Genomic DNA, 18,632 nt, shown 5'->3' with positions numbered 1-18,632 from the left:
GGAAATGAAACGGACGCAGCGTCTCGCCGGCACACTCATTTGACAATTGACATTACATCTGCATATTTTGTTCAACTTAATCGACATGTAGTTTTTATATTTGTTGGTGGTTATTATGTAGAAGAAACCTTATATTATATACGTTAAATTATGTGGCCGTGGTCTTTCCATGTATGCAGAGGATAGAGCATGTGAATTCAGTAAGAGGGCAGGGGGCATTTCGTCCAAGGGGGCGAGGCACGTGGGAGGCGGGCGAGGCTCACGTGAAGGAACGGCCATGTACGCGTGACATCCTACTTGGCGTCCACGTCAACGAATGGCGCCAGTGAAGAGGGGGCGCGTGGAAAGGGCGGGACAGAGGCGTGGGAGGAAGCAATCATCTTGGGGCTGCGCTTTGGGCCGACAGTGGCGCGGCACGTCTCAGAGTCGGTCGGGCCGTGCGCCACCCCCGATGCCCCTCCCTGACTCCCCCTCGGCCGCTCGGCGTGCCCACCCCCCCTCCCGCAATCATTAGCACCCTCCCTCAAATTTTTTTTCTTTTTTTAAAATTTTATTATTCTTTTTCATTATTATTATTTGAAATAATGACTTGCATGCGAAATGGGATGATCTTAGAAGAAAGAAGTATGTATATATATGTATTAGATTTGGGCTCAGTTCTGCAGTTTGTAGTATGAAATTCAAAGTCAAGATTGAGATTTCGGAGAGGGTTTGATAAGAAGAGCATTGCGTTGACACACATGCTCCAAGAACATCCTATTCCTGTTTCAATCAATATGGGGCGATTATAAGTCATGTTCTTAGATCCAATAATCAAAGGAACGCTCGAAATAGTTATACTCTTCAAACAAAGAAGCAGTACTTTCGAAAAGACCTCTTGTAAAGATACAATATTCTTCTTACCGAATGCTTTCTAGAGGTTAGCATGCATGCTTTGCATAAATATATATCTTAAAAGGGAGGGAGTCGACTAGTTGCATGCACGAAAGACAACCAATCAATCCATCCTACTTCATATGAATCATATCCTGTTTGGGCGTGCATCAGAGCTGCACAGCTCTTCCTCCACACCTACAAATCCTCTCCAACTCCATGCATGCCTTCTCCTCGCGGCTCTCCTCTCTCTCAACACTTCCTTCCTTCCGCTGGCTACGAGAACGAATGGCAGCAGACAGTGGACGACGAGATTTTTTGGCTGATGAGCAACTCCGTAATCTAATCTAATGATCACCAACTCAGATATGGTGAGGTTTTGCAGTGAGCCTTCGTGTGGGCAGTAGCCGACAGCAGCCAACACCTAGCTCCGTTACTTTCAGCAGGGCGGCCATGGCTGCCGCCTACCTTCTTTGTGGAGGAGGCTCCGGCCATCCTCTCCGGCGCTCAAAGACACATGCACCGTCGCCTGTTTTTATTTCGTTTTGGCTATCTATTAATTATAATTAATTATTCTGAAACTTGACATTAATGACCTTATTAATATGTGAGTTATGCCTATAACTAATTTTTCTGGATCTCGTATATTTATTTGGCCCTGCTTTTGGATATCAGTCTAATATGCGATGTTAGCTTATTCTGAATAACTATACACCATTTTGGTAGGTGATTTATAAATACAATTGTTTTTTGTGGAACTTCCGTGTTTATTTGGACCTCGTTTTGGATCTTAGTCTAGCATATGGTATTTCATTTTAGAGACCAATTTAATATGTGATTTATGCCTACATTTTTGTTTGTGTGGATCAGTTATATTTATTTAGACCTGGTTAATTCTGGAAGAGTATTCTGAAAATTGAGATTAAAGACCATTTTATATGTGATGTATCCAGGTTGGTTATAAAATTTATTCTGAAAATTGGGATTAAAGATCATTGAAGTACGTGATTTATGCCTAGAATAGTCTTTTGTTGATCTTGGATACCTGGTTTTGGATTTTAATCTGATATGCAATAAATTGCATCTAATTATGGACATGAATCGGTTTTGGATACATGCCGACCCATATCATGAATTGCGTCGAGACTACCCTTGTTTTTAGGTAACTTACAATGTTCTTGAGCAAGCAAAATTGTTCTTCCATGTTTTGCCATTCAAGCAGTCGGTAACAGCTACAGATGAAGATAGATCTGTAACAGTGAGGCATTTTGATGCACGTAAACGGAAGGTATCTGAATCTCTAGAACGGATCAGAAACTTCAGAAGCGATTTTGAATATCAAGTACCTGGACTACTATAAGCTGTTGAAGAAATCAAATGTAGATAAACAGACATTTGAATTTAACTACATAAACCGATTCTAGATTGAAGTGAACTTATACACGCACATATACATACAGTCTTTTATACATATTTAAAATTACATTATAAAACAGATTAAAACGAAAAAAAATCTCATGATTTGGGTTCATGGCTTTGTTGGGACTTTTGCTTTGTCTAATAAGAATGTTCTTTTTTTTTTTTTACTGTTGAAGGTAGTTCTTCGATTATTAACCACAAAAGGAAGAACATTTTGCAGGGAAAAGGTAAAACACCATGCCAGAAAAAGCATATGAGAAAGTTTATTTCTCAATTTGGCGGATAAGGCAGAAATGATTTCGCCACAAAACTCAAACCCTAATCAAGAAATAGAAATATGTTAAGTAAATTTTCCATCTTCGTTTACTCCTTTAATTAAGAAATAAAGAAGAAAATCTCAACCTCTGTATGTCTCCTCTTACAACCTGCTCCCCCTCTTCCACTTGCTTCCAACTTGATTTTTTCATTTTAACGTCTATAACGCCCAAATTCTTCAAATCAGCAGGTTATAATTTGAAGTTATACGGCGTTAAATATCCTCGCTTCCGGATTCGCCGTCACAGAGGGCCACGATTCCAGACATAAAATGGAGAGCGCGATGCAAAGTGGCGGCGACGAAGACGATATCATCTGTTTAGACGAGTCATTCTTCATCAACGACGAGTAAGACGTCAGGAAACCTTTCTGTTTTCTTTGTAATTGCGTTTTCTGGTGATCCAAGGGTTTGACCGTCGGATGATTTCCTTCCTCTTTCTTTGTTTGTAGCTACCAATTGACCACTTTCAAATATGGGGACGAAGTACTCCAACTTTTCTGCTTACAATCTGCCTCAAGTATGGTTCTTGGCCATATTCGCCATATTCCCTGGTGAAAATGTGATTTTTTTTCTTTTATTTATTGCTGTTGCAAAGAAGAAATGATTACTGGACATTACGTGTACTCTTCAAACTGTTATGATGTGGTTGGGAATCAGGCTCTTGGAATGGTTTCTGTGCTAGACTAAGTTCTGAAATATGATGTTTGTGTATCTCAAATTGCAAGGGTCAAGATTTTATATCGTTTGAGCTTTCAGCGTTGGTCTTGCTTTTATTTGCTGTTTCTTTCATGTTGAAAAGGGTAATGTCTGATTGGATTCCTGTTGATTATTTGTTTTGTAGCTGATTATGACCTTACTGGCCAGTTGGTATGGCCTGGTGCTGAGCTTCTGAATAACTACCTCTCAAACAATAAGCAGATACTTCATGGGCGCTCCATTATCGAATTGGGTTCTGGTGTTGGTAATTCGTTTAGTTTGTGCCAAATATTTTTTCTGTCTCTCTCTTCTTGCGCGCAATTCCGCGCTTGGTTGAGCCTTATGAATATGGGAGGCAGTTCTACCGCATTGCTGAGATATATGCAATTGAGTAGGTCGAAGGACTGATGTTTGAATATTATGCTCCTGTTACCTTTCGTTTTCGATTTTGCACGTGAGAATCACAACCTTGGTCCTTGCCTAGGTGCGTAAAAACCACGTGGCCCTTTCCTCCACAGTGAAGACCTACTCTGGCCTTACATGATTTCCACGAACATCTGTTGCTGCTTTTGAGTTAGCAGAATATTCAGCTTCATCTTATTGGAAATAAATGCAAAGAAACGGATTTTCTTTGGATACAATCATCTTTTCTGAGAAGTAGGATAGATTCTCCTAGCAACTGCTGGAACTGTACCCACTTAACAGAACGAGAAGTTGAATGGGTTTAGATCCCCTAGTGGAAAATTACTGCTTCTGGATGAGTTATGATGCCAATAGAACAAAAATGCACGCGCAGACATTGTTTTGCTAGTTGAAGAAAGAACACCCTCAAGAAAAAGAAAAATTAGGTAACTTTCCATCTAATTGTCTGGAAACTCGTTCTCAGAATAACTGTAACTGTAAGGATGATTTGCATCAACTATGAAGGGAAACCGATGTCTGCTCACATATGTCATGCTTATAGATGTGTGTTGGTGTGTGAGATACATTTACTCTTCTTTGTTTCCATTGCATTCTTTGATTGCATATTGAGCTCTGGAGGGTCCTTCAACCCTAAGGTTTCCATTTTTTGCTTTCAGGGGTTACAGGAATACTTTGTAGCCGATTCTGTCGTGAAATCGTGTTGACTGACCACAATGATGAAGTAATTAAGGCAAGGATCACTCTGTAACATCTTCACATCCCTACCCTTTCATGTTTAGTATTGGTGGAACCCGGAATGCTAGTTAATGCTTAAATACATGAATGTCTTCAAACCGCTTTAAATTTTAGAGTTTAGGTTGACATGCTTCATATCACCATTTTGGTGCAAGATGACAATTCCTTATGTTATTATACATAATAGCAATGACATGCTAAAAGTGGAAGGAGTAGAATGCTGTCTCAATATTGATGAATTGGCTAATCAACATCAACTTTTACAGTCTTATGGTTTTGATGGTTAATTTTATGAAATTAGTATATTAAAAGGATTCAGTAATATTAACATTAGAGTTTCAATCGCATAGGATGTTATATGTTCAATGTAATACTTCAAGGATTTTCCATGCTTTGGAGTTGCTTTACATAATCTTCTGCCTTCAGGTGCTGAAGAAGAATATAGATGTGCATTCTTCAGGAACAGTGTCTCATGCAGGTGAGAGGCCCTAATTTACTTAATTTATGGACTGAAACCTTATGGCTTAATCCATGACCGATTGAGATTGAGTGCATTGCTGGTATTTATGCTGGTCAAGGTCATCTGTTTTCCCTTTATATCGACTGCAGATTCGTTTGCTGAAAAACTAGAATGGGGCAATAACAGTCAATTGAAGGAAATTTTGCAGAGACATCCCGGTGGATTTGATCTAATTCTCGGAGCTGATATTTGTATCCTACCCATCTGTTCTTCTTTTGCTTGGTTTAGAGACACATCCATGAGGATTTGATCTAATTCTTGGAGGTGTCATCTTTTTCTGTTTTTGTTTGGTTTAAGCTTGTTAACAATTCTTTTTTATCCTTTTCGTTTCCTTGACAAATATACATGCTTCCAGCATTCGAGCATTCCTTTGCTTTTTGACACAGTTGTGCAGCTGCTTCTGTTCAAGGGGAGGGGGTGCAAATTCTTGCTAGCATATGTATCCCGTGCCAGGACGTAATTCCTTAACGGTCCATTATACCCCTTTTTTCAGCAACTAGAGCTTTGTCATTGTTATATAGGTCTTAATCACTGAATGATGTTTCTGTTTGATAACCATTCATTATACCATTTTTTTCAGCAACTAGAACTTTGACATTGTTATATAGGTCTTAGTCACTGAATCATGTTTCTGTTTGATAACCAATGCGCCTTGATTTATGGTGCATAATGATAGATCAGTCTCGAGGAGTCACTGTGCCATGCTGATCCTTTCTCTGTTTTCCAACTTTTGAACAGTCTAGATGAGTTGGTTATCGAGGAGGCCACCCAACATGGACTGCAAGTGAGTGAAGTGCAGGGGACCAGATCGAAAGTCGGAAACCATGAAGGGGTCATTTTCGAGTTCACCATTCAAAGAACTATGTAGCAAGCACTAGGTCTTCTTTTCCTTTTTCTTTCAAATGGTGTTTCTTGATTTACCTTGTCTCGTCGTCTCCAGTACAAAATTGGGTTGTCTGTAGGATTTCTAGTTTTTATTTCTCCGTGATTTATCTCTTTGAAGTTGCTTCCTTTCTCAAATGTTTTCTTTCATCCTCTTTTAGTACGTGAGCTCTCCATGAAGGCTGCTTGCCTCCGTTGCTTGATGTAGCAGAAAACACATGTTTTCTTCCATTCATGTGCAACTTGGGGTTCGCCCCTTGGGGGAAAGAAGAGCAACCACACATTCCTATACCACCCACCCTTTTTCTCTTTCAAGGTGGCACCTTCCACGATTCGATCTCACATATTTGAGCGATGAAGGTGCAAGATGAGCCAAGGTTGCGACAATTTGCATAATTTGATTCTGGGATGATTTCAAAGACTCGTCGTCATTTTTCCTCAATTGCTGAGTTGGGATTAAGTGGAAATTTACCAAATCATGCCGCAGGGATGCATCCAAAGCATTAAATTCTTCACCGTTTTCACCTTGAAAGCACCCAGGCAGGTGACAACCAACTTTTGTCGGCTTTAAATACACATCTTAGCTTTTGTTTATCAACAACTCGTCCCCAGCAGTTTTAGACCACCCACCCATCTGGTAATCCTTTCAGTACCATGAGTATGACTTCGTCTTTCATAAAAAAGCTGAAACTTGAAGAGTTTACCTAAAATGACAGGCATAAACCTGACATTTTTGTCGGTGAGGGCTTATAATAAGGCCTAGTTGAATCACATGACATCTTCCACATGTAAAAGATAAATCAAACGAAAAGGAAAAGCAAAAAGAAAAAGTGTTATTCCGCAACCACTCAGCGATATAGCATCTGCCGCCATTAATCTAACCTTTGGTAAATTTACGCAAAATTCCGGAGAAGGATTACCCGTCTCTCCCAAACTGTAGGAAACAGAAGCGTACAGAGAATATTTTGTATCGTTTTTCATGAAGGATTATGGATGTAAGAAGAATGCATTTGGTTCAGATTGAGACCTGACCAGATGTTTTTAAATGTGATTTTCAAATATCAAATCGACCTCGAAAAGATATGCCTGTTATCAGCTCTTTTACCAAAGGAAATCGTATTCCACCTTTTCCTTTTTTTGAAAAAGGACCATAATACCCAGAAAAAAAAATTCCTTTCTGTAATATATATATATATATATATATATATATACACAAAGAAATTCAAATCTTAATCAGATGAATGATTACCCCTATTTTCTTACTGAACCTGGTCGGATTGGTTTTGGTATAGGGATGTCATAACTGGGAAAGGGATCAACCCAAGATTAGGGTAAGGTTTGACACTGGTAGTCACCAACTTGGTAAAATTTCAAGAACTCTGCCCAATTCAGATCTTCAAAAAGGAGAATAAGCAGAACGAAAAGACGGAGAATGATCTTTCCTTTAAAAGTGGCACATGCACCCATATTTCTTCTTTACAATGTAACTTCTTGAGTAAGGAAAAATCACGACGAAAAGTGGTCATTCAGATGCTTAGGGAGCGGCACCAATCTAGGACTGTCAGTAAACCTACGAGGACCAGTTGAAACAAACCTTGAAGCCTAAGATTGAGGTGAATGAAGTGGGCCTGATCCACAGGGCTCGAGTAGGAAGAATGGTTTGGTTACTGTCCGAAAATATATGAAGAAAAAAGTCTCTGGGAACCAACTCAGAGCCAAACTGACCACTGGCAGTAGTATTATTATTCCACATCCAAATTGCCAACTTATCCCACTTTAGAACATGCTTTATCACTTAAATATTTGTTGCTGATGAGTAAATCCAGAAGCAAAAGTTACTGGATTTTCGTGTTCAATAAAGACTTTCGGACATTGCAAGCGTAAAGGGAGAAGGGGTTATTTAGGATTGTTCTTTTAGTGTTTGAATGGTTAGTGCAGTGCTCGGACTCCTTGTCTTTGAAGACGAGTTATTCGAGCAATCAAACTCGCCGTCAAGGACAAGCTAGCGCATTCAAATGCCGCTTAAATCAAGGGCAATTTTTGCTTTCTTGAGTATGGCTAGTAAGATCCACACAAGATCCAATGGACACGAGCTTCAAGCACAAGAAATGGTTCTTACCTGGTGAAGCTGACTCCTATAATTAGGCGGTCAGCCAACGGAACCAACGGCACACCGTAAGAACCAGACGATGTCACCTCCCTATCTCTCTCTCTCATATGAAAACCACTCACCTTGCCGACACGCCTAGTTTCATCTCCTTTGACATTTTCTACTAGATGGAAGCTCTGTGGTCATGGAAACGCTAATGTCTCACAATCCATCTCACAGAAGTTCTCTGTGCAGCTTCCACTACCTCAGAAGAGACTCAATTATCTCTCATTTTCTCCTCATTTCCACATCCATCTTCTTGGTCATCTTGTCCTGCCTTGTCTTCCTCGATGCGTTCGGTGTCTTCCAGCTACACCCTCTCCTCCGTCTCGGATACCTATCTTTCAGCTCAATGCCGAAGCAATCTGCAGTAGTTGAGGAAGGTTGTGATTACTCCAATGGGAGATGGGTCTACGATGAGGACTACCAGGGGCTCCATTATAAAGAGGATTGCCCATTTCTTGATCCTGGATTCAGGTGCCAACAAAATGGAAGGAAGGACTTGGATTATCAAAAATGGAGATGGCAGCCGTTTGGATGTGACCTCCCAAAGTGAGAATCTTAATCTGAAGAAATTTGGCGTCTAATTTCTAAGTACTTCACGTCAATTGTTTTCAATTTCGTCAGTACTCGACTTCTGTTGTTTGAACCAAATTAGAAAGCTTACGCTTACACAACAGGGGTGAGTTTTACTTCGGTTGAAGCATCTTGCATGGTTCCACGAAGTTGCATCTGTCTATAATTGAGGCAGGTTTTGTTCACCAAATTGCTGGAAGGCTAGCGAAAGACTCACTTAAGCCACTTGGGTCCTACCCTTCTTCCCCGTATCTTGCAATCCAACCATACCCAGTTGAATTTACCCTGTTCTGCTTTGGTTTGTTCTACAGATTCAATGCCAGAGATTTGCTAGAGAGAAGCAGAAACGGCCGATTCGTGTTTGCAGGCGATTCCATCGGCAGAAACCAATGGGAGTCCTTGATCTGCATGCTCTCACAGGCAGTTTCAAACAGCTCAGCCATATATGAAATAAATGGAAATCCGATAACTAAACATAAGGGTTATCTGGCCATCAAGTTTGAAGAATTCAATTGCAGCATAGAGTACTACAGGGACCCCTATCTGGTGGCCGTAGGCCGCCCTCCGAAGAATTCTTCAGAAGACATTCAGAGAGCTGTTAGAGTTGATCATCTTCACTGGTTTTCCACAAAATGGAGAAATTCAGATGTTCTAGTTTTTAATGCTGGGCATTGGTGGACTGCTGACAAAACAAAAAACCAGTATGTACAACCTTCTTCATTGAAAAATGTTAGCGTATGTTGTTCAATAGGCTATTTGAGCCATTTTTAACTTACCATAAAGTGCCTTGCTAGATATCATCTGGACCATTAATCCGTTGTTCAGATGGCTGGCAGGAGTCAATGGTCTTTAAACAACTGCAATTTCTAAAATGCATTGTCCAGACAGCAGATGATATCCAGGACCCACGGGACACAGTTGTCTGAAACTTACTTTTAATCTTTTCGAGTTACTTACTCCCTTTTCTCCTATGCAACAGAGGTACTTTTTTCCAGGAAGGAGGAGCAGTTAACATGACGATGGATACAAAGTCTGCATTCAAGAAGTCATTACAGACTTGGAAGCACTGGGTTTTTCAAAAAGTAGACATACAAAAGAGTTACGTTTTCTTCCGGAGCTATTCCTCAGTCCACTTCAAGTAAGAAACGTTATCCTGTTACTCTACATATCGATACTCATTCGAGACGCAGAATAATTTGCCAACAAAATCTGCAGTGGGACATGGAATGAAGGAGGGACCTGCCACGACAACAGACAACCTCAAACAAACTCCACAAGACTCGAAGCAGAGCCATGGCATAATGAGATAATCCATGATACCATCAAGCAGATGAAGCACGTTAGTGAAAATGTCATATTTCTAAACATAACATACTTGACAGAGTTCAGGAATGATGGGCATCCTTCACTTCACCGTGAACCAGGGACGCCGGAACCAATTATCGAAGATTGCAGCCACTGGTGCTTACCGGGAGTGCCGGACGCATGGAATGAAATTCTCTATGCCCATTTGCTGTCTAGCGGCTACAGAATCAGAAGACAACGTGATGAAGGAAGATTAAATGTTTAGATGGTATACCGAAAATGTTGTGTGTATTTCATAGTGTGTATACACCGCCGCCGACCAGTTCACTTGTTCTTAATTTTCGAGAGCCCCATAACGGGAATGTCGCAGGTCAGGTCCATCAATGCTTCCCCCAAACAAGGATAAAGAATAGCAAAATCAATGGTTCCCCCAAGCAACCAAGTTGGAAAGGCGAGGTCTGCGAACTGCGCAAGAAAACCATGGATGGTCAGAATTTCACCAATATGAGAGGTCGAAGGACATCCCAAAATCAATCCAAAATGTATAATTCTGATAATTAAAAGCAATTCAGAAGACAGCTCTGTTCATAAGGGCATTATATCGTTGCTACCCAATAGGAGGACCAATGTTGTTCAAATCGGCTGATTGATGCTAAATTTGTGGCAAATGAATTTGATTTTTCAATGAAATCAAGAGTGCCATGTGTCAAGTAATTTTAAAGTTTTAATTATTTTTATTGTTGTTTTAATGTATATGGTGAAATCCTTTGCCCATTTATAATTGATTCAACTAAATTGCTGAATCAGATACTTCACGGAATTGACAACCGCACCTATTTGATTCAATCTCTGTATTTATTTCGGTCTGCACCTTTGACTGTAAGTTTATTTTATCTCATCATTAAATGCACACTATGAAAATTATATAATTGTTACGATTCAGAGAAAAGTAAAGGTTTAATGTGCGTGGTCACACATAGATATACTATGTTAGTAGGATAGTTTTTTTTTTTTTTTAATTTTGTATGGTTAAAAACCATCACAAAAGATATGCATTGACACGGTCAGTTGCTTGTCTACAATTTTTAGTAATGGTATGTACTTTTTATGATGATTTTTAGTGATATAAAATAAAAAAACAACAAGGCGACTATAGAAGTAGCAGGTTGATTTCAATTCCTTTTTTTTTTTAAATGTATAAAAGAAAACCAATGTGCTGTCTTGGGTTGGGATATCTGGCCTCATCTATGATGGGTTTGTAGAACAACGTTGTTCCGTTTGTTTGGTTCATTTGCTGGCCCTACCCAAGACAGCAAGTGGGGCTATTCCCAGCATGGCTTTAGCTACGGTTGTAAGCAATTGCTCACTTAACCTTGTAAATGCCCATCTTCTCAGACATGGAATGGTCCTACTACCCTCACTTTAGTAAATGAAGGAAAAGAAGGGTTCTGTACTCATTGTTAACTTGTCTTGTACTATAGAACCATGTATATTGGTGGTCCAATAGGCATAGACTATTCACACCAGGAAGACCAAATTCGGGTGAAGGTATTATTACATGTATTTCCGCAAGTATACCGTATCTGACGCGCCGACAAAGGCAAATTTCTCCGAGTTTTGCTTCAACCGTCAGGTCAACTGCAATTGAACGGCAACCGTAGAACCAACTTGGAACGAACTAAAAGGAAGTCGGAAAGAGAGCATGTATTGGTATATAAATGTCGGCAAAGCTGATCCAAGGAGACGCCGACTAACTAAAAGATAAACAATCGAACTTGGGTTGCAGAAAACAGTAGGAGAATCATAGTTTGCACCAGTCAGTAACCTAACTCATGAGCTCGTCTATTCAGCTAAAACAGAGAAGGAAAAAGATGGGAAGAATAATTCTAATTTTCCCATGTTCTTCCAGACATTGAGATAAGAAAATTAACACTAGGTTGTCTATAGGAGAATGTGTATGTGGTCAGGCCCCCCGCCTGAACTGCCAACTTATCTTATTTTAAGTGAGTAAAACTGGGCAGCGAATGAACGGAACTAACGAGACACCATGAGAGTCCATGCCGACGTGAAAGTCACTCACCTACGGACACGCCTAGTTTTATCGACCTTTATCTGCTAGATGGGATTGTACCTGCATGGCCCTGCTCTAAAGGAAGGACTTTCTCCTCATCTCCACATCCACCTTCTTCGTGATCTTGTGCTCCACTGCCTCCTTCAGTGTATTCGGTGCCTTCCAGCAACAACTTACAGTGCGTTCGGTGTCGTACTCGGTTCACATCCAAGCAGTTTCAGTTCAGAAACCTCCTCAAACTTTGCTCAGATCCAAATGCTAACTTGGGCAGCATATCAAGCCTGCGGTATAAGGATAGCAGCTTAAATGGCTGACCCTATGCGGCTTCAGACGCTGCTGCGGCCAAAAGAAAGCAGTTACGAGACCCTCCTTCCTGCGTTCAGTTGATTCAGGCCAAGGTGAGTTCGGCAGGGACTTGCTTTCAGCCAGATTTTTAGTCCAAATCATCAGCTTGAGTCGGAACATATTAGTTAATCTTGGTCATTTTGTGACGAACTGGACCCAAAGAATTCATCCCTACCCTGGTCAGTTGGTCAGTTTGAAATCTTCATCCAACGACGATCAGAAACTCAGGCACGTCCGACTGCTCTCCCGGCCTCGGTGTTCAAACTAATGTTCGGTTAGATAACCACATGAAGTTTTGAGCAGAACATCGTTTTCCATTTCTCCTGCAGTAAAATTCGCGTTGCTTGTACGAATGCGGCTTACATTACAGACCCCGTGCCAGAGATGGGAGAAGCAGAAAGGACCAACTGTGTTTGTAGTTTCCATCTGTAGAAACCAATGGCAATCCTTGATTTGCATGCTTGCAGAAGCACTTTCAATTGTCCAACAAGACAACCATTAAGCAGGTGAAGGAAAATACCCCACGCCAGCATAACCATTAGCTAGCCAACACGCTTGAAGAATTCAGTTGCAGAATACAGTAGTACAGGGACCCCTACCTAGTAGCTTTAGGTCGCCCTCCTAAAAATCTTCAGATAAGTCGCGGAGGGCGATCAGAGCCGACCAAATTTTAGTAGCATACTTGTTTTTAACACAACGGCAAAGTTAAGATGTCCCAGTTTTCAATGCTGGGCATTGGTGGAGTCCTGACGGGGAAAAACAACAAACCTTCGGACTTCAAACTACTAAGATATGTTGCGTCAAAGGTTGCATGGACCATGTAAGTTATCGTAAAGTGCCTCTGCCTCTGCAGCATACCATCTAGGCTATCAATCCATTGTTCAGAAGAATGGCGGAGAGCCAAACGGTATTTAACCAACTGCAATCTCTAAAATACATGCCCCACAAACCAGACAATATCAGGGACCCACAGGCGATTGTTTGGAAACCCACGTTTGAATCCTTTTCTGCCAACTAGCTCCTTTCATGCTTTGCATCACGAAGGAGGAACAGTTAACATGGCAACGGATACAGGGTCTGCAAACGACTGGAGAGACTGGATTATTAATAAAGTAAACTTGAAAAGGGCTCGGGTTTTCTTCCGGAGCTATCCTTCACAAAGTAGATACCTACAATCAAAATTGAAGCAGAGCCGTAGAAGAATCCAAGGTATCATCAAGCAGACGAAGCATCTTGGTGAAAATGTTTATCTTCCTCAACTTACCTTACAGAATTCAGGAAGAACGGGCATCCTTCAATTCACCATGAGATGTGTGCTAGACACACTGTATGCGTTTCTTTGTATGCACTTTAGCGAAATGGTTTCATGATTTTAATTTTCAAACCCCATGAGGTCAAGGTCATCAATATTTCCAGTTTGACAGACAATTATGGGACGCTAGAAAAAGGAGATCGATAAGGGCAACTAAAATGAAAATGCCAATTGCACAACAAAATCATCAGAATCATCATACAGAAATTGACCGATGTGAGATACTGAACTAGGGAACAAGATCTTCCCCATATCAATAGATAAAAACCCAATAAAAAATACACAACAATCACAAGGGGAAATTGGAGAAGAAAAAGGAATAGGGGCACCCATTCAGAACAGAAATGGTTCCTACTAAGTCATGTCAGAACTAGATATTTCTTGCACTCTTCTCAGACCCTTCCCATAAGCAGCAATTAATAAAGCCTCCGCTCGACCTGCATTTGGAGAGTTTTATTATCATCGTCAGAGAGAGAGAAAAAAAAAGCAAGGGTAAGAAGCATATTGAAACCAACAGACAAGTCAAGACAATATGGTGTCCACATTTTTGTAGTTTATAACTTTATATACGCAAGTCACGGAAATGTGAGACAGTAGCAAGTGATAAGAAAATGGGTGCAAGAGTGACACTTACCATGGTCCATTTTTCTCCTTAACATGGAACTCAATGAAGGAAATAACTCACAAGCTGCCTTCCTGCTGTCATCCTGTCAAAACATTCAAGCACCTTTGCTGGAACATGAGTCCACCTAATTAATTACAAAGACGTCCAGGAGAGCTCAGGATATCATCAATGACAACTTTATTTTCTACATATAACCGGTAATGCCTCTAATACACATTTAGGATGCTAGAAAAATGCACAAAAAATGAATCAAGAGTCAAATGCATCAAGTTTGAATACAAACTCTTAAAAGGTACTCCTTGCTTTTATAAGGAAACCATGAAAGACAATTTAATAAAGAGATAAAGGTAGTTAAGTTCATCGGTACTGATGGTTGGTCATTGGTGGTCAGTGGACCTAACTGCAACAGCCATACACAGCAACAGCTAGATTTCTGCATTTTCTTGTTCTGGTTAACCATAATTTCAGCTGCAGTATTCTTGCTACACATAGTCCACAGCTCAATAACCTTATCCAAATTCTGATATCTTTTGTTGCGACAAGTGTCACCAGCTAATTCTTGTCATTTGGACAATTGTCAACTGTGAAAAATGCTCATGAATGCAAAGTAAAAGCATTATCCCTTGCGAGATAGTATACAAAGACAAAGTAGTTGAAGTCCTGGCAGAAGGAAAAAATATTGAGCTGACTGGTGAAAGGAAAATCCAATCATATCTTTAACATAACATTTTTCTTCTCCATAGTGTGTTGTTTACTGAATCCGAGGGTGACCAATTGCTGTACATATCCAAAGTCAGAACTGTTACAGGTTATAGGTACAGATCTACTTGAGAGCATTTTCCCTAGGAATACAGGCAGCCAAAGAAAGCAATTCTTCATGTTACTCCAAAATGCCATGAGATAGTTCAGACAATCTGTGCCTTTGCCTTTAAATATTATGATGTTCTGTCTAATTAACAGGCTTGGTTCAAAATGGAAATAATATTGTGACATGTTCAAATTATCAGTATCAACTATCCAAACAAATATGTAAGCATTGAATTAGCGATTTTCTATATCCAATTTGCTAGAGACCAACAAAAGAAAAGAATGCAGATCAAACACAGAATCATGCATCATTGTTTAAATGCATTCTCTTTCCTGGACAAACCAATGAAACCTTCTAAGATGACCACAATGATTTTAAATTCCTCATTTAGGTATAGCTGGCACAGACGTTTAACCATTTACCCTAAGGAAAACAGATCCTTCCTGTTTGACAGGGACCATTCTCGTCCCTGGACTAGAAAAGGTAGGGCTTTCCAGATGCCATCAAAGCTTTTAGGAAGGAATTTTGTGTTCCTACCAGATGTGCTTGATTAAGTCCGTGATAGCAAAACATTCATATCCCTGTTTCTGGGGGAACTTAGATCCAGTGTTTTTCTATGTACATTACATAGTGGACCCTAAAAGAAGGATCCAACATGTCTGAGATCAAAGAGACCACTGCTTTGACCGGATTAACATCTATGTGCTACTCTCCTTGTATACATACCCAACCATGAGTACACTTATAAACCTTAATAATCGTGTCAGAAGGTTGTCACGTAATAGAGCAATTTTTGCCCCTTTCATATACTAATAAAACTCAATGTTAAAGCACACATTCTCCAAAAGAAAATTAAAGACTAAAGACAAACCTTACTTGAGGAACTTCCTGCAAGTTCAAAATGAGTCTTCCAAAGAATAGATGGCACAGGAATAACAGAAAAACCAGTGGCAACCAGTATACCTATCCATAATCCATATCCAAATCCTCCACTCCACCAGCCCTAGTAAACAGTAGAACAAACTTTGGTTAGTTCTATTATGTCATTCCACCTCTGAAGGCAGAGGGCAGGAATACTTCACAGTAATAAGTTAGTAACGTAGCAAAGCTGACATTTCTTTGATATGTATATTCATGGAGACGTAAAGCGTGTCTAGGTTGGTGGTTTTTCCAACCCTTTTCTTGTCTCACTAACTCACCTTTTTCTCTATACCCCTTATTTTTTGTATTCTCTTTTTCACGACCATCCTTTGCATCCTAGGATTGGTGAAGCTTACGAGGGAAAGGGGCATTGAAAAGTCCAGTCTCATTTACTCATTTTTCACACTCACACACGTGTAATACACACACACACACAGAGAGAGAGATATATATATATATATGGAGAGAGAGAGAGTCAGAGAGAGAGATGGACAAAGTGACAAACAGACAGATAAAGAGAGAGAAGGCTGGTCATGGTCGTTGTATTACTATTACTTCATGATGATAATGGTGGTGGTGGATTTTTCCTGTTCAATATAATCAACAATATAAAAATATCAGCACAAGCCTTGGCGCAGTTGTAATGAATGCTTAGGATGGTCGTGCTTCAAGTCAAGTTGTTCCGGATGATACAGCTGATAATTTGGTAACTGAAGAAAATTAATGGGAATAGTAATGTCGATAATAAGGAATTATAATAAGATGATAATAATGCTGATCGCCGTGATTCTTTTGATGACCATCATGGTATTGAAAAGGCATCTGAAGAACATGACGATATTGTGGCAAAGAAAATTAATAGTTCGTCTATCACGTTGATGAGGTAACTAGCATGAGAGAACTTACCAGGTGGAAGTATGGGGAAAGAGGTCCACAAAAAGTAAAAATAAAAATAACACCATCACCCCATCACATAATCTATGTTGAAAACAGATTTTAAGAAAGAATTACCTGCTTGCCATCTTTTGGAAACGGTATTGATTGCTCGATATATGCAGTGGTCCCTGAAAGATTTAAGTATTTCATTCAAATAAATAAGTAAATAAATATGAACATATGATCTCTAAACAATGTCCACATCTTTATGATAATTGAGAGTCAAATACATATATGCATGTGTTTGTTATGTGCATGAATTGATGATTTTCCGATGCACAGGAACAAATATTTTCCCCACATAGGAGGGAAAAATAAAAGGACATGACAATCGATGGTTTTCAAAAACTGAATTTTTCATGATACTGATAAGTGCAACCAGTCGTTTATAAAACACCAATCACACATCTTCACCATGTACATGTAATTCAATCCTCGACGGACAGAGGAGAAACCATCATACCTACTGGTGCATTGAAGGTACGGAGTAACTGAACAATGGCCTTCGCATCAAGCCGCTTCCGCAGTCTCTTCCCAACAGATGCTTGCAAGTAAGGGCTATCAAAAACCTACCAACAAGGGTAGTCTTACCTTTACCGTCCGGCAATAGAAAAGCAGAAGAAAGGAATTCAAAGAAGTAGGCACCAAAAGGAAAAAAGAACATTGGCTGTACATGCAAAAGATTAGACAATTGGCAGCACCACAAACTAAACAGCAACATGTAAACAAACATAAGGAATCAAAATGAAGTACTAATTGTTCATGATCTGAAAGTGGTTTTCAGATATATCTGCACAGAATATCATAATATTTAATGATTATTTATAATCTTTGTTACAACGACGTTGTGTCGCAGGCAGAAGAACCAGAATTCTACAGTCGTTTGAAATGGAGTGCCCACCATTTGCAAGGGCAATTTCGTCAACCTGGAGAAAGGAGCCAGCTCCGACACTCCATCTGACCAAAAGGCCCCTGCTCCTGAAGGACACCAAGAGGTAAAACCCCGCCATTACCTTTCAAACTGTTGGTAAATGACGAACGCGCCCCTGAAAACCGGAATGCAGAAGAATAATAAGCACGCTCTCTCAAAACTACCCCTAGAAAGACCCCTAAAATTACCTGTGCAGAGCACTCCGGCCAATCGCCTTTGATGACCGCCAGGGCCCCAGATACGTCCGGGTCGACGCCGATCGCCCAACCACATCTCTGCACCGTCTCCTCCGCCGGCGATTCTTCGCCGCTGTCGCTCGGGCCAGTGACCGGAGAGGCAAGCGATGCCACCCAGCTATCCTTGAACCTCCCCTCGTGAATGACCGCAGTCTGGCCCCTCCCCTTCTTCGCGCAAGCTCTCCTCCCACCCTCCCCCAGTTCTGCTTTCAACAAGCCGACCCCTCTCGCACATTTCGATATACTCGCGGAAACTCCTGCTGCTCCACCGCAGGAGAAGTTGGCGGCGCCGCCAGATGTAACCCTAGATAAGTAAGTGGGAAGGGCGGGCGAGATGACGGACATTTTCCGTTGAAGCAATTGGGGCTCCTTTCTGGCCGGACGTGTCTGAAGCCAACCCTAATGTTGAGAGGAACAACTAGGCTTTCTGCACCATTTTCCGGGGGTTCCTGTGTCATCCACCAATTCCCCGGCCGTTATTGGCGGGGAGTGCAGAGAGTGGAGGGAACGAGGACCGTATCCAAATGAAAATTTCGCTGCTTGGAAAGAAAGG

General features: G+C 40.6%; 3 protein-coding genes across 10 annotated transcripts; 2 read left to right on the top strand and 1 right to left on the bottom strand.

Annotated features, from left to right (window-relative positions):
* The first annotated feature begins 2,445 nt into the window (after positions 1–2,445).
* On the top strand, positions 2,446–6,067 carry LOC116251558 (uncharacterized). Of its 3 annotated transcripts, none has more exons than XM_050076434.1 (8): positions 2,446–2,955; positions 3,058–3,159; positions 3,450–3,569; positions 4,384–4,457; positions 4,889–4,940; positions 5,072–5,174; positions 5,331–5,438; positions 5,721–6,067. In XM_050076434.1, exons 2-8 carry the CDS (start codon positions 3,081–3,083, stop codon positions 5,848–5,850), a joined length of 666 nt encoding a protein of 221 aa, XP_049932391.1. In that variant the 5' UTR covers positions 2,446–2,955; positions 3,058–3,080; the 3' UTR covers positions 5,851–6,067. The 3 variants fall into 3 exon arrangements, with proteins under 3 accessions (XP_049932391.1, XP_049932392.1, XP_049932389.1); XM_050076435.1 differs by having other exon boundaries at positions 2,461–2,955; positions 3,058–3,125; positions 5,331–5,452; positions 5,721–5,860; XM_050076432.1 differs by having other exon boundaries at positions 2,464–2,955; positions 3,058–3,125.
* A 1,960-nt stretch (positions 6,068–8,027) lies between these two features.
* LOC116248456 (protein trichome birefringence-like 9) lies at positions 8,028–10,639 on the top strand. The gene is made up of 4 exons (XM_031621254.2): positions 8,028–8,565; positions 8,901–9,290; positions 9,569–9,727; positions 9,805–10,639. The coding sequence occupies exons 1-4, from the start codon at positions 8,159–8,161 to the stop codon at positions 10,157–10,159; spliced, it is 1,311 nt and encodes a 436-aa protein (XP_031477114.1). The 5' UTR covers positions 8,028–8,158; the 3' UTR covers positions 10,160–10,639.
* A 3,137-nt stretch (positions 10,640–13,776) lies between these two features.
* LOC116249031 (Holliday junction resolvase MOC1, chloroplastic) lies at positions 13,777–18,632 on the bottom strand. Of its 6 annotated transcripts, none has more exons than XM_031622132.2 (6): positions 18,032–18,630; positions 17,376–17,481; positions 16,988–17,040; positions 15,927–16,058; positions 14,257–14,329; positions 13,777–14,059 (listed from the first exon to the last, which is right to left on the bottom strand). In XM_031622132.2, the coding sequence occupies exons 1-6, from the start codon at positions 18,422–18,424 to the stop codon at positions 13,977–13,979; spliced, it is 840 nt and encodes a 279-aa protein (XP_031477992.1). In that variant the 5' UTR covers positions 18,425–18,630; the 3' UTR covers positions 13,777–13,976. The 6 variants fall into 6 exon arrangements, 4 of the variants coding, with proteins under 4 accessions (XP_031477992.1, XP_031478009.1, XP_031477999.1 ...); XR_004171082.2 differs by having other exon boundaries at positions 13,992–14,059; positions 15,932–16,058; positions 18,032–18,631; XR_004171084.2 differs by having other exon boundaries at positions 13,996–14,059; positions 16,019–16,058.

The sequence above is a fragment of the Nymphaea colorata genome, chromosome 1, assembly GCF_008831285.2.
Source record: "Nymphaea colorata isolate Beijing-Zhang1983 chromosome 1, ASM883128v2, whole genome shotgun sequence".
Taxonomy (NCBI): Eukaryota; Viridiplantae; Streptophyta; class Magnoliopsida; order Nymphaeales; family Nymphaeaceae; genus Nymphaea; species Nymphaea colorata.
This window is presented reverse-complemented; position numbering and strand designations above follow the sequence as displayed.